The 14,663-nt window shown below is 45.3% G+C and overlaps 1 protein-coding gene across 2 annotated transcripts in view; it reads right to left on the reverse strand.

Annotated features, from left to right (window-relative positions):
• Positions 1–14,663, reverse strand: part of pcgf6 (polycomb group ring finger 6) — an 87,702-nt gene that overhangs the window by 24,341 nt on the left and 48,698 nt on the right. For both annotated transcript variants that reach the window (XM_080205353.1, XM_080205352.1), the window contains exons 8-9: positions 12,951–13,049; positions 2,149–2,235 (exon numbers count right to left, since the gene is read on the reverse strand). In XM_080205353.1, coding sequence (XP_080061479.1) covers positions 2,149–2,235; positions 12,951–13,049 — 186 coding nt within the window. The remainder of the gene's footprint in view (positions 1–2,148; positions 2,236–12,950; positions 13,050–14,663) is intronic.

Below are 14,663 nucleotides of genomic sequence, written 5' to 3' on the forward strand. Positions count from 1 at the left end.
ACATGTAGCAAGTAAGCCTTGTGCCACGTAAGTGCCAGGAAATGACCATCTCCAACAAGAGACGATATAACCATCACCCCTTGACATTCAATGGCGTTTTACTGCTGAATCCCCACTATCAACATCCTGGGGTTTCCAATGACCAGAAACTGAATGAGACTAGCCTAAATGATTCCAGAGTTCTTCATTCCATTCCTCAGTTTTGGAATCCATTTCATGTATTAATCATTCTATCATTGGGAAGAAAAATATCTAGATTTCAATGCTAACCACTATGCCACTGGCATGGTAACACAGTTGCTAGCACTGTGCCTCACAGCACCATGGACCTGGGTTCAATTCTGTCCTTGGGTCACTGTCTGTGTGGAGTTTGCACACATTCACCCTGTGTCTGTATGGGTTTCCTCTCACAAGTCCAAAGATGTGTGGATTAGGTTGACTGGTCATGATAAATTGCCCCTTAGTGTTAGGGGGACTAGGAGGGTAAATATGTGGGGTTACAGAGATAGGACCTGGGTAGGATCGTTGTTGTTGCTGACTCAATGGACCAAATGCCCTCCTTCTGCACTGTAGATTCTACGATTTCAGACCTAAGTTTACTTTTCTTGCCTACTCAATGGTGGATCTTGTTCTGGGGAATGCAGTGATCAAATGGATTAAGTGTCTGGAGGGAACAATGATTGCAATATAAGGTTTAGATAGCATTTTTAAAAAAAGGGAACAATCCAGAGTAAAAATATTCAACTGGAGGACAGCCAACTTTAGTAGGATCAGAACAGCTGTGCTAACAGGTCTGGAAAATTAGAATCTGGAATACACTGTATTCCAGAATTGAACACTATATTCCAAATGCAGCCTAACTAAGGTTCTATAAAGCTGCAACATGACTTGCCAATTTTTAAACTCAATACCCCGGCTGATGAAGGCAAGCATGCCGTATGCCTTTTTGACTACCTTCTCCACCTGCGTGCCACTTTCAGTAACCTGTGTATCTGTACACCCAGATCCCTCTGCCTATCAATACTCTTAAGGGTTCTGCCATTTATTGTATATTTCCTATCTGTATTAGACCTTCCAAAATGCATTACCTCACATTTGTCCAGTTAAACTCCACCTGCCATCTCTCCGCCCAAGTCTCCAACTGATCTATATCCTGCTGCATCCTCTGATGGTCCTCATCACTATCCGCAAATCCATCAATCTTTGTGTTGTCCGCAAACTTACTAATCAATCCAGTTACATATCATTTATAGAAAAGTTACAGTCAGAATTATATTTTAGTTGTGTTGATTATACTATGAGGAAGTAATCACACAGAATATTAATATTTATATTCAGTGTAAAATTCATGCGCGTTTGCACCTCATATTCTCACAGAATACCCAGTCTTACATTTCTCACTCCTGCGCTGCCCACTCCCTATTCATTCGGGTGATTCTCTCAAAAGTGCTGAATTGGCGAGAAAACTGGGATAGATCATGACTGTTTTTTCAGTGGGAGTTCAGACTCGAATCGCCCACACTCTGTTCCATGTAGGGGTCCCAATTGTGAATTGGGGGGTCCTATTCATGCCAGATTCTGACAGTTCTGGAACTCTGTGCATGTGCAGCGACTCCAATCTGTCAGTCTCCTCATTTGCTAGCCAGTTCAATTGCTGGCCAGCTGAGGACCCCCACAATGCTGCCCCTCCAGCCACCCCCCCCACGGCTCAATCACAGCCCACATGACAATTCCCAGGCCAGCCTTGAACCCCCGCTTCCCCAACCTGGCACACCCCAATGTCCAGCCCCCCACACCCAGCAGTGGCGATCCCCTCATCTCAGCAGACACCCCCTCTCACCCCATTGGGAGGCAAGCTCCCCCCCCCCACCCCCCAACTGCTGGCCTCCCTCCAGCCTTGACCAGTCCCCATACAGACTGGCAGCAGGACCTCCCACCCACACCGATCACACCCTAAGCCCCATCCACAACAGATCCTGCCATTTGGCACTGCCCAATGCACGGTGGGCAGTGCCAAGGTGCCCCCGGGCATGGGCACTTTACCCCTTGGGCAGTGCTGGGGCAATCTGAGTGATACCTATGTACTTGGTGATATTTTTTCCATTCTTTCCCATTGTTATTGGGTGAAGCAAGGACCTCAGCACTAACCCGTATGCTGCCGTGGGTGACGCTGCTTCGAATGTGCCTCAAGGTCTGGTGATGTTCTAAAATCTTGTCTCCACAGATGATATCTACCTGTCAATTAAACAAAACATAAGCAGTGATTAAACATTTACAAACAGAACATAACCCCAAGTGGAGATGCCAGCATTGGACTGGGGGGGGGCATGATAAGAATTCTCACAACACCAGGTTAATTCTCATTCCACCTGATGATGGAACAGTGCTCCGAAAGCTCGTGATTCCAAATAAACCTGTTGGACTTTAACCTGGTATTGTGAGAATTCTTACTGTAACCCTGGAAAAAGTGCCTTCCTCCCTGTCCAGACTGACTTTCCGCACCGTACATGGAACCAGACATCACCCTCTCAAAGTAGGAGCAGGCCATTTGGCCCTTCGAGCCTACTCCACCACTCAGTACGATCATGGCTAATCATCTATGCCAACTCCCTCATTCTCCCCATATCCCTCGACACCTTTAGAGTCCAGAAATCTTTTTATTTCCTTCTTAAATATATTCAGTAACTTGGCCTCCACAGCTTTCTGTGGTAGAGAATTTCATTGGTTCACCACCCTCGAGTCAAGAAGTTTCTCCTATTCTCAATTCTACATGGCCTCCCCCATATCCTGAGACTGTGACCCCTTGTTCGAGACCCCCTCAGACAGAGGAAATCTCTGCATCCAGTCCATCCAGCATTGGAAATTCAGGGGATCTAAGAACAGTCAGTCTGTGATGGAACTATGTCTGTCATTTTGATTGTACCTGACTCTTTGTGAAAGATGCAGTCATGCAATGGATAGTGTCCCGTCCCATTGGCCAAAGAAAGGCCATTCATAATGTGGAAAAACAGATCAAGTATCGACTTGTAAATCCTGCAAACATCTGCCTGTCACAGCAAGTACATGAGGGGCAGATTGTTGCTGAGCTCTGTGTTGAAAATAAATAGGAGCTTTTACTATCACTATCAATATCTCCAGGCTACACCATGCATTTATCCTCACCCTTGGAGGGCCAGCTGACTGCACAAGCAGAATGAAATCAGATTGGTAGAAACAGCGTGAGTTTGACCCCAGTTTGATGGGGTGTATTCGCCAGCCAACCCCTTTCCAGACCAGTGGAATGGATTGTGGCGGGTTGCATCTGCATTCAGGCAGAGAACTGAAGAAGGTGAAACTGTGTGGACACCACTCACTATTGCAATGTATATTAATTCCTCATTTTGTGCAATAAAAAAAATCCTGCTCTGAACATCAGTGAATGATTTTCAAAGGCAGTTCCTGTTCCTCCCCTCTTGTTGTGTAGCTGCAGCTCCTCAGGTAGTACCAGCTCACTGCACCTTCCTCAACTGGATGTTCTTCCTCACTGAATTTGTTGGCAGATCATTGGGCTACGATAGGATTGTCCCCAAGCCCGAACACATCAACACTCCCTCACTTTCCTGCAAGTCTGGCTGGCAACTGGGAGGCTTGGTTAATCTCCTCACCAACAGTTCATTACGCCAATTTAGCACTTTCACCACAGCTGAGAACCTCACTGCTGAGGATTGAAACTGTGACAGGTCATCACTTTTCAGCTGAGCTACAGCCCAAAACAGATTCTGTTCACGGCCCACAGCACCACATTAAACATCATTCCAATCAATCCCAGTCTATAATCATCAGTAATGGCAATCACCTCATTTGCAAAAGAAATTAGTTCAAATACTGAGTTTAGAAAGAACCAACTATATGCAGACAGCTCAGAATACAACACTAATCAATTATCTTTTAAGTTCAGTTATGCAAGCGAATAAAGCAGCTGATTTGCACAAAGCCAAAGACAGCACCACTGTCAGTACCGCACTCTGATGGGACTGCACAGGAACGTCAAGGCTAGCTTATGGTTTGAGTTGCTGTGAATGAAACTGAAAACAGGAATTGTCAACTCTTTGCTTTTCTGGTGGGAGGGAAGGTCATTAATGAGGCAGCTGAAGGTGGCCATGCTGAGGATGTTTCACAGAAGACTGGCCTCAGACAAGCACAATCATCTCCCCTTGTACCAGGTATAACTCCAACTAGTGGAGAGCTTGCCTTTCAACTCCAAGATTGTTCAGGAGATTTTGGTGCGAAATTTGCTGCTTTGATATCAAGGTCAATTATTCCACCTCTGGCAGTAACTTCAGAATGAATTAAAATTGTGATGGGATCAAAAGGCACGAGTAGTTTGAGTGGAAGCCAAACAAATTATCAGTGGGGAAGCAATGGCCAAATAGCATTATAGAACATTGAACAGTACAGCACAGTACAGACCCTTCGGCCCTCAATGTTGTGCCGAGCTATGTCCAAACCCTATCATTCTGGTGTGCTCCATGTGCCTATCCAATAACCGCTTGAAAGTTCCTAAAGTGTCTGACTCCACTATCACAGCAGGCAGTGCATTCCACACCCCAACCACTCTCTGAGTAAAGAATCTACCTCAGACATCCCTCCTATATCTCCAACCATGAACCTTATAGTTATGCCCCCTAGTAACAGCTACATCCACCCGAGGAAATAGTCCCTGAAAATCCATTCTATTTATCCCCCTCATCATCTTATAAACCTCTATTAAGTCACCTCTCATCCTCCTCCGCCCTAAAGAGAAAAGCCCCAGATCCCTCAACCTTTCCTCATAAGACCAACCCTCCAAACCAGGCAGCATCCTGGTAAATCTCTGCATTCTCTCCAATGCTTCCACATCCTCCTTATAGTGAGGTGACCAGAACTGAACACAATATTCCAAATGTAGTCTCACCAAGTTCCTGTATAGTTGCAGCATAACCCCACGGCTCTTAAACTCAAACCCCCTGTTAATAAACGCTAACACACTATAAGCCTTCTCCACGGCTCTATCCACTTGAGTGGCAACCTTCAGAGATCTGTGGATATGAACCCCAAGATCTTTCTGTTCCTCCACATTCCTCAGAACCCTGTCGTTGACTCTGTAATCCATATTCAAGTTTGTCCTACCAAAATGGTTCACCTCGCACTTATCAGGGTTAAATTCCATCTGCCACTTTTCAGCCCAGCTCTGCATCCTATCAATGTCTCTTTGCAGCCTACAAGAGCCCTCCACCTCATCCACTACTCCACCAATCTTGGTGTCATCAGCAAATTTACTAACCCACCCTTCAGCCCCCTCTTCCAAGTCATTGATAAAAATCACAAATAGCAGAGGACCCAGCACTGACCCCTGTGGTACACTGCTGGTAACTGGCCTCCAGTCTGAAAATTTTCCCCCCACCACCACCCTCTGTCTTCTATGAGACAGCCAGTTACTTATCCAATCAGCCAAATTTCCTTCTATCCCACACCTCCTTACTTTCTTCATGAGCCTACCATGGGGAACCTTATCAAACACCTTACTAAAATCCACGTGTATGACATCAACTGCTCTACCTTCATCTACACACTTAGTTACCTCCTCAAAGAATTCAATCAAATTTGTGAGGTAGGACTTACCCCTCACGAATCTGTGCTGACTGTCCCGGATTAAGCTACATCTTTCCAAATGGTCATAAATCCTACCCCTCAGGGCCTTTTCCATTAACTTACTGACCACCGAAGTAAGACTAACTGGCCTATAATTACCAGGGTCATTCCTATTTCCCTTCCTGAAGAGAGGAACAACATTCGCCACTCTCCAGTCCTCTGGCACAATCCCCGTGGACAGTGAGGACCCAAAGATCAAAACTAAAGGTTCTGCAATCTCATCCCTTGCCTCTAAAAGTATCCTAGGATGTATCCCATCTGGCCCAGGGGACTTGACCCTCAGGTTTTTCAAAATTGCTAATGCATCTTCCCTCAGAAGATCTACTTCCTCCTATCAGCCTGTATCACACTCTCATCCTCAAAAACATGGCCCCTCTCCTTGGTGAGCACTGAAGAAAAGTATTCATTCAACGCCTCTATCTCTTCTGACTCCATGCACAAGTTCCACTACTATCTTTGATCAGTCCTAACCTCACCCTGGTCATTCTTTTATTTCTCACATAAGGGTAAAAAGCCTTGGGGTTTTCCTTGATCTGACCTGCCAAGGACTTCTCATGCCCCCTCCCAGCTCTCCTAAGCCCTTTTTTTAAACTCATTCCTTGCTACCTTGTAACCCTCAAGCGACCCAACTGAACCTTGTTTTCTCAACCTTACATACGATTCCTTTTTCCTCTTGGGATGGTAGCAAATGGGATGCTGGCCTTCACAGCGAGGGGATTGAATATAAAAGTAGCGAGGTCTTGCTGCAACTGTACAGGGCACTGGTGAGGCCGCAGCTGGAGTACTGTGTGCAGTTTTGGTCACCGCACCTGCGCAAGGATATTTTGGCCTTGGAGGGAGTGCAGAGGAGGTTCACTAGGCTGATACCGGAGGTGAGGGGGTTGAGCTATGAGGAGAGGCTGAATAAACTGGGCTTGTACTCGTTAAAGTTTAGAAGGATGAGGGGAGATCTCATTGAGACGTATAAGATGATGAAAGGGATGGATAGGGTAGAGGTGGAGAGGTTCTTCCCGCTCAGAAAGGACAGCAGGACTAGAGGGCACAGCCTCAAGATGGGGGGGGCGCAGTTTAGAACGGAGTTGAGGAGGAACTTCTTCACTCAAAGGGTGGTGAATCTCTGCAATTCTCTGCCCGTTGAAGTGGTTGAGGCTACCTCGCTAAATGTATTTAAGACGCGGGTAGATAGGTTTTTGGTAGGCAAGGGGATTAAGGGTTATGGGGAGAGGGCGGGAATGTGGAACTGAGGCACGACAGATCAGCCATGATCTTGTTGAATGGCGGGGCAGGCTCGAAGGGCTAGATGGCCTACTCCTGCTCCTATTTCTTATGTTCTTTATGTTTGTCAAGACATTCAACCTCCTTTGTGAGCCATGGTTCCCTCACTCGGCCATTTCCTCCCTGCCTGACAGGGACATACCTATCAAGGACATGCAGTATTTGTTTCGTGAACAAGCTCCACTTTTTGTTTGTGCCTTTACCTGACAGTTTCTGTTCCCATCTTATGCTCTCTAATTCTTGTCTAATCACATCATAATTACCCCTGCTCCAATTATAAACCTTGCTCTGCTGTGTGACTCTATACCTCTCCATTGCAATAATGCAGGACACTGAATTGTGGTCACTATCTCCAAAGTGCTCTCCCACAAACAAATCTAACACTTGGCCCGGTTCATTACCCAGTACCAGGTCCAATGTGGCCCCACCTCTCGTCGGCTTATCCACATATTGTGTCAGGAAACCCTCCTGCACACACTGTACAAAAAGTGCCCCATCCGAACTATTCCACCTATAAAGGTTCCAATCAATATTTGGAAAGTTAAAGTCACCCACGATAACTACCATGTGACCTCCACACCTATCCATAATCTGCTTTGCCATTTCCTCCTCCACATCTCTATTACTATTTGGGGGCCTGTAGAAAACCCCTAACAACGTGACCGATCCTTTCCTATTTCTAACTTCAGCCCATATTACCTCAGTAGGCAAATCCCCCTCGAAATGCCTTTCAGCAGCCGTTAAACTATCCTTGATTAACAATGCTACTCCTCCACCTCTTTTACCACCTTCCCTAGTCTTACTGAAACATCTATACCCCGGAACTGCCATCAACCATTCCTGTCCCTGTTCTAACCATGTCTCCGTAATGGCCACAACATCATAGTCCCAAGTACCAATCCACGCTCCAAGTTCACCTACCTTATTCTTGATGTTCCTTACATTGAAGTAGATACACTTTAGAACATAGAACATAGAACATTACAGCGCAGAACAGGCCCTTCGGCCCACGATGTTGCGCCGACCAGCTTTTTTTAAAAAAAAAACAACAACAACACTAACCCACTAATCTAAACCAATCCCATTTCGTCCATAAACCTATCCACAGATCTCTTAAACGCCCCCAAACTAGGCGCATTTACAACTGCAGCTGGCAGGGCATTCCAGTCCCTCACCACCCTCTGGGTAAAGAACCTACCCCTGACATCAGTCCTATAACTACCACCCCTTAATTTAAAGTCGTGCCCCCTCGTGCTAGCTTTCTCCATCCTAGGAAAAAGGCTATCACTATCTACCCTGTCTAAACCTCTAATCATCTTATATGTTTCAATAAGGTCCCCTCTTAGCCGCCTTCTTTCCAGCGAAAACAACCCCAAATCTCTCAGTCTCTCCTCATAGGATCTCCCCTCCATACCAGGCAACATCCTGGTAAACCTCCTCTGCACCCTCTCCAAAGCCACCATCCTGTCTGCCTGTACACTCCTGCGACCTTGATACCTTCCTCAGTGCCTCGCAACCCTCAACACTGGCTTCTGGACCAAAGCTCGTTTTCCCATCCCCCTGATAAATTAGTTTAAACCCCCCTGAAGAACCGTAGCAAATTTTCCTCCCAGGATATTAGTGCCCCTCTGTTTCAGGTGCAAACTGTCTTGTTTGTACAGGTCCCATCTTCCCCAGAATGTGCTCCAATTATCCATGTAAATGAAACTCTCTCTCCAACACCATCCCTGCAGCCACATGTTAATCTGTACTCTCTCCCTGGTCCTCAACTCATTAGCACGTGGCACCGGCAACAAGCCAGAGATGACAACATGCTTTGTCTTGGCTCTCAGATTCCATCCTAGCTTCCTAAATTCCTGTTTTAAATCTCCGTCCCTTCTCCTACCTACGTCATTGGTACCGATGTGCACCACGACCCGCGACTGATCCCCCTCCCCCTTAAGGATCCTGAAAACATGGTCCGAGATGTCATGGACCCTGGCACCCGGGAGGCAACATACCATCCGTGAATCTCTCTCGCTGCTACCTATCTGTCCCTCTAACCATCACGTCCCCAATTACTATTGCTCTCCTGCTCTCCCCCCTTCCCTTCTGAGGCACAGGGATGGACTCAGTGCTGAAGATCTGGTCACCTTGGCTTACCACTGGTAGGTCGCCACCCTCAACTGTATCCAACGCAGAATACTTGTTGCTGAGGGGAACGACCACAGGGGATCCCCACACTGCCTACTTCCTCCCAGCCCCTCTCACCGTCACCCATCTATGTTCATTTTTTGGAGTATCCAAATCCCTGAAGCTTTTATTTATGATCACCTCTGCCTCCCAAATGATCCAAAGTTCATCCAGCTCCAGCTCAAGCTCAAGCTCCAGTTCCCTAACACGGTTTTTGAGGAGCTGGAGATGGGTGCACTTCCCACAGGTGAAATCAGCAGGGACACTGACGGCATCCCTCACCTCAAACATCCTGCAGGAGGAACATTGCACTGCCTTTCCTGTCATTCCCTCTAGATAAAAAGAAAGAAAGACCTTGCCTGATATTCCCTCACCCCCTCTTAGGTTAGAGGAAGAAGAGAAAAAAAAGAGAGAGCTTACCTGCTCTCATTCCAAATCTCTTTTTTTAGGTTAGGGGTTGGGGGGGTGGGGGGGAAAGAGGTGGGAGACTCTACACATGTCAAGTCTTGGGTTTCCTCCCCGTTCAAAATATATTGGGCAAAAAAAACTTCCCAGGTCTCACTGGGGCCTACTTCCGGTTTTACACTCCTGGCTGCCTTAAAAAAAGTAAGTTAAAAATCCCTCTTACCTACTAGCTCTCCTCACTTGAATCACCTCTCTAGCTGATCCTCTGGAACAATGAGGTCAAACCTTCTCTTATCGCTCAACTATTAATCCAGAAACTCAGCTAATGTTCTGGGGACCCAGGTTCAAATCCCACCATGACAGATGGTGGAATTCGAATTCAATAAAAATATCTGCAATTAAGAATCAACTGATGACTGTGAAACCATTTGTCAATTGCCAGAAAAATCCATCTGATTCACTCATGTTCTTTAGGGTAGGAAATCTGCCGTCCTTACCTGATCTGGCCTACATATGACTCCAGAGCCACACTGTAGTGGTTGACTCTTAACTGCTCTTTGAACAAGGACAACGAGGAATGGGCCATAAATGCTGGCCAGCCAGCGACACCCATGTGCCACAAATGAATAAAAAGATCACTAGTTATTGCTGGTCGACTCCTTCCATGGCTTTACTGATGACTGAGGGAAGGTTCAATGGATGGTAAAATTGGCTTGGTTCATTTTGGGAACAATGTTCCAAGATGGTGCATAGATACAAGTGTCAGCAGCACTGGTGAGAGTTCAATGAGGAAGTAGATAGGGAACTTTATGTACACTAGCTGTTAAATTCAGGGTCTGTTTATTTAGTACCTGGGTAATACTGTGATATTTTAGAACTCATTCTGTTGTGTTGTTAGTTTGCAGCTTTTCATTTTTAAAACGGTAATTCTTTTTATCCTCACCAGACTGGTGGCTGTCTGGGTCTCCTGGGCCTTTAAGTAACCTTCAGATGTGTGATTTGTGCAAGTAATTGCAAAGCAGCACAAGCCTGCAGATGAGGCAGCACTTAATCACCGAGGAAGATCGAAAGCTAATTACAAAACCTGGGAGTGTTTACTGCAGGAGCTGCCAAGGGCACCTGGAGATTGGGCAAAGAGTCAGTGAATCAATGCAGCTGCTGCAACAGATGAAATAGGGAGTGGGAAACTCCCGACCTCAATTGCACAGACTGGAGTCTATAAATAATGCACTGGAAGCAAGAGGGAAAGAGAAGGAGCAATAAACATCAAGATGGTAGGGGAAAGAAAATGAGAAAAAGAGAAAGGAGAGAATGAGAAAGAAAAAGGAAAAGAACTGACAGAACGAAACAAGAGAAAGAAAGCAAGAAAGAAATAAAATAAGGTATAGAGAAAAAAGAAGGAAGGAAGGAAGGAGAGTGAAATGAAATGAAAAGAGAGAAGAAAGGAAGAAAAGAAAGGAAAATGAAGAAAGTCAAACGAGCGAAAGAAAGAAGGTATGAAATAAAACAAAAGAAAGGAAGTGTGAGAATAGAGGAAGAGAAACAAAAAATAAACCTCTTCAAGCCCCTCCATGAACAAATCCAAAGATCTACATTTCCAAAATCAACTGGAAAAATACTAACAAGTAAATTCTTCTTGGAGAGTTTCACATACTTTGTTTATAAATGGCTGTGTGTGATAGCAGCTCCTAGACCCTGAATAAATTCATGTCCTGGACAATCCTCTCCTCCTCCTGCATCTCCCCAGGGGATCCATCTGTCTCATGTTTAATTACATTAAACTAATCAGATTGGAGTAGCTCCGTTTTCTACATGATTGGTTTCCACAGCTGCACCTAAATCAATAGTTTTAGACATTCGTAAGAGACAGCACTAGGGTAAACACAGTCACTGTCCCCCTCACTGTAACACACACACAGACAGCACTGGGGTAAACACAGTCACTGTCCCCCTCACTGTAACACACACACAGACAGCACTGGGGTAAATGATGATTTGCTTCAACACTATTTTCCTGCCCTATCCCAGTATCCTTTGATGTTTTTATAATGTGGAAATCTATCAATGTCAGTCTTAAACATAATGTAGATATGCCGGCGTTGGGCTGGGGTTAACACAGTAAGAAGTCTCACAACACCAGGTTAAAGTCCAACCAGTTTATTTGATAGTAAACCCACAAGCTTTCAGAAATGGTGTTCCTTTGTCAGGCATGTGCAGAACCTCCCACCCACCTGACAAAGGAACACCATTTCCGAAAGCTTGTGGGTTTACTATCAAATAAACTGGTTGGACTTTAACCTGGTGTTGTGAGACTTCTTACTGTCTTAAAAATAGCCAGGGCTGGGCTTTCACTGTCCTCTGAGTGAAGAGATTCCTCCTTATCTCAGACCGAAATGGTCTGCCCACTTCTCCATCCATTCCAACGTACTATACCCATCCCAGCGGTTCCCAAACTGGATTCCATGGAAGATCAGCACATCACCAAGAGTCACAAAGTACGTGAAATGCACATGTAACCAGGAGAGTGATCTGCTTGAGAGAGCATCCTGCAGAATCCAAAACCAGTCAAAAAATCAATTTGGGCAATCAGAAGCTGGCCTCAGGATTGGTCATTTTGATTTTTTGCTTTCCTCTGTTGCTGCAAAGCACAAAGCAGGAGCGCGGCCAATAGCGCAAGGCGAGGATACCAGCGTCTCGTCGGAGAGGCAAAGGGAAGCACTGGGCAGCAGCGGCAGTGGTGGGGGGAGGGAAAGGGGGCGGTGGGGGAACGGTGGTGCAGGTTTCGGAAGTACTGCAAAAGAAACCTTGCTGAGTTGTTCCATCAGCTCTCTATCACCCACAAGGCACACCTCAAAGAATGTGATGCAATATTCTCCACTGGCCTGGAGGAGTGCAGCTCCAACACTGTCCAAGTCAAAGCAGCCCCACCTGACTGCCCTCCCCACCCCCAGACACTACCTTAAACATTCAGTCACATCACCAGTGCAGCAACGTGTGCCAGCTACAACGCATCAAGGTTTCTTCTGAAACCTGCACTCGCCATTACTGAGAAGGACAAGTGCAGCAACTGCAAAAGGAACATTGCCAATACCTGCACATTCCCCTTAAATCACACATCACTCAGACTTGGAATAATATCACTGTTCCTCCAAAAAGCTGGATTAAATGCTGCAACCTCCTCCATTACAACATGCAAGAATATCACCACATGGATTACACTGATTCAAGAAGAAACTTACCATCACCTTCTCAGGCACAACTAGGGACAATCAGTAAAGGTTGGCCTTGCCAGTGGTGACCATATCCCAAGAATGACCTTTTAACATAACATTTTTTGATGTACTGAGATTCACAGCAGTTGCGCTCTTTGAAGTGATGGCCCCTTCCATGTCCACACTCAGGTTTATGACCATTTTTACGTGGCTTACCTGACAGATTTGGTCCAATTCCAGTTTCTTTCGAATGAACTTTTCAACATGTCGAATAGTTGCCTCCTCTGACACGCGGATGTATTTCTTCTGCAGAGGCTGAAAAAAAACAGAGAAAAATCAGCAAGGGATTAGAGGAGGTAAAGGTTCAAGGGGCAAAATAGCCTTTTTATGTTGATATGAAAATGGTGCCAGAAGCTTCATTTCAGGATTAACAGAATACTCAACAATAGCATTATGCAGATGGTACCTGCTCAGCCCCTCTAGAAATGGGGTAGCCACTTACATACAGAGCCCACTGTCTCCTGTGATCCATGAATGTATCTTGGTGCTGGACAATATTATATCAAAGCTGATCATCCAAGATAATTCTCACTTACAGCTCAGCATAATACAATATCCAAAATACCCTGCTCAAGTCTGTAAAGAGCGGCCACAAGATGTCATTTGCATTTTGTAAAATTATGCACTGGTTTATATTCATAAAACACATCAAAGTCAGAGGAGGCCATTCTGCCCCTCCAGCTAATTCTGTAACTCAATAATGCAATCATGATCTCAGCTCTATTTTCATATCTATCTTCCGGACGCCCTTGTTGATCAAAAATCAATCTAATTCAGCTGTGAATATATTCAACAATATAGCATCCACTGCTCTCTGGGGAAGAAATCTCTGAAGATTAATAAGCCTGAGAGAGAAGAAATTATTCCTCGTCTCTACCTTAAATGGGAGACTCCTTATTTTGAAACTGTATCCCTTCATACCACATTCCTTCACAAAGTGAAATTTCCTCCCAGCATCCTGGTCAACATCCCTCAATCTTAAATGTTCCACTGAGATCATCTCTCATTCTTCTAAACTCCAATAAACATAGGCTCAACTGCTTAGCCTTTCCTCAAAAGACAATCCCTTCATCCCAGGAATCACCTTTTTTTGTTAATTAGAAAGAGGGGTAGGCCATTCTGCCCCTCAAGCCTGCCCTGCCCTTGGGTTAGATTATAGCTGATTGATTTGTGGCCTCAACTCCACTTTTCTGTCTATCCCTAAATTCTTTGACTCTCTTGTTAATCAAGATTCTAACTCTGCCTTAAAAATATTCAATGACCCTGCTTCCACTGTTCTCTGGGGAAGAGAATTTCATAGACCAATAGCCCTTGAAGGGAAAATAAAATCTACTTGCATTCATCTTAAATGGGAGACCATTTATTTTTAAATTGTCCCCCACGAATTCTAATCTCTCCCACGACGGGAAACATTCTCTCAGCATCCAGCCCATCAACTCCCCTCAGGATCTCATATGCTGCAATAAGATCCAATCATTCTTCTAAACTCCAATAGATACAGGCCCAACCTGTCCAACCTTCCTTCAAAGATAACCGCCATTCTAGCTATCAGTTGAGGGAGCCTCCTCTAAGCTGTTTCTAATGCTATTATATCCTTTCTCAGGTAAGGAGGCCAAATCAAAGTGCTCCAGGTATTGAGTGGGTTCTTCAGCCCCCCCTCAGGTATTTTCCTTTGTGGCGTGCTGTTCATTGATGGCTGGATCCTTTCATCTCACCGCTTTCAATGGGAATTCCCAATGAAGCCACCTCATACCACCAGAGGACCAAAGATTCCCGCTGGCAGGAATGATGGGAGAATTCTGGCTGTGGTCACATACAACTGTAGCATAACTTCCCTGTTAATGTATTTAATTCCCCTGGCAATAAAAA

Source organism: Carcharhinus amblyrhynchos, chromosome 17, assembly GCF_965287045.1.
Source record: "Carcharhinus amblyrhynchos chromosome 17, sCarAmb.v2.hapA, whole genome shotgun sequence".
Lineage (NCBI taxonomy): Eukaryota > Metazoa > Chordata > Chondrichthyes > Carcharhiniformes > Carcharhinidae > Carcharhinus > Carcharhinus amblyrhynchos.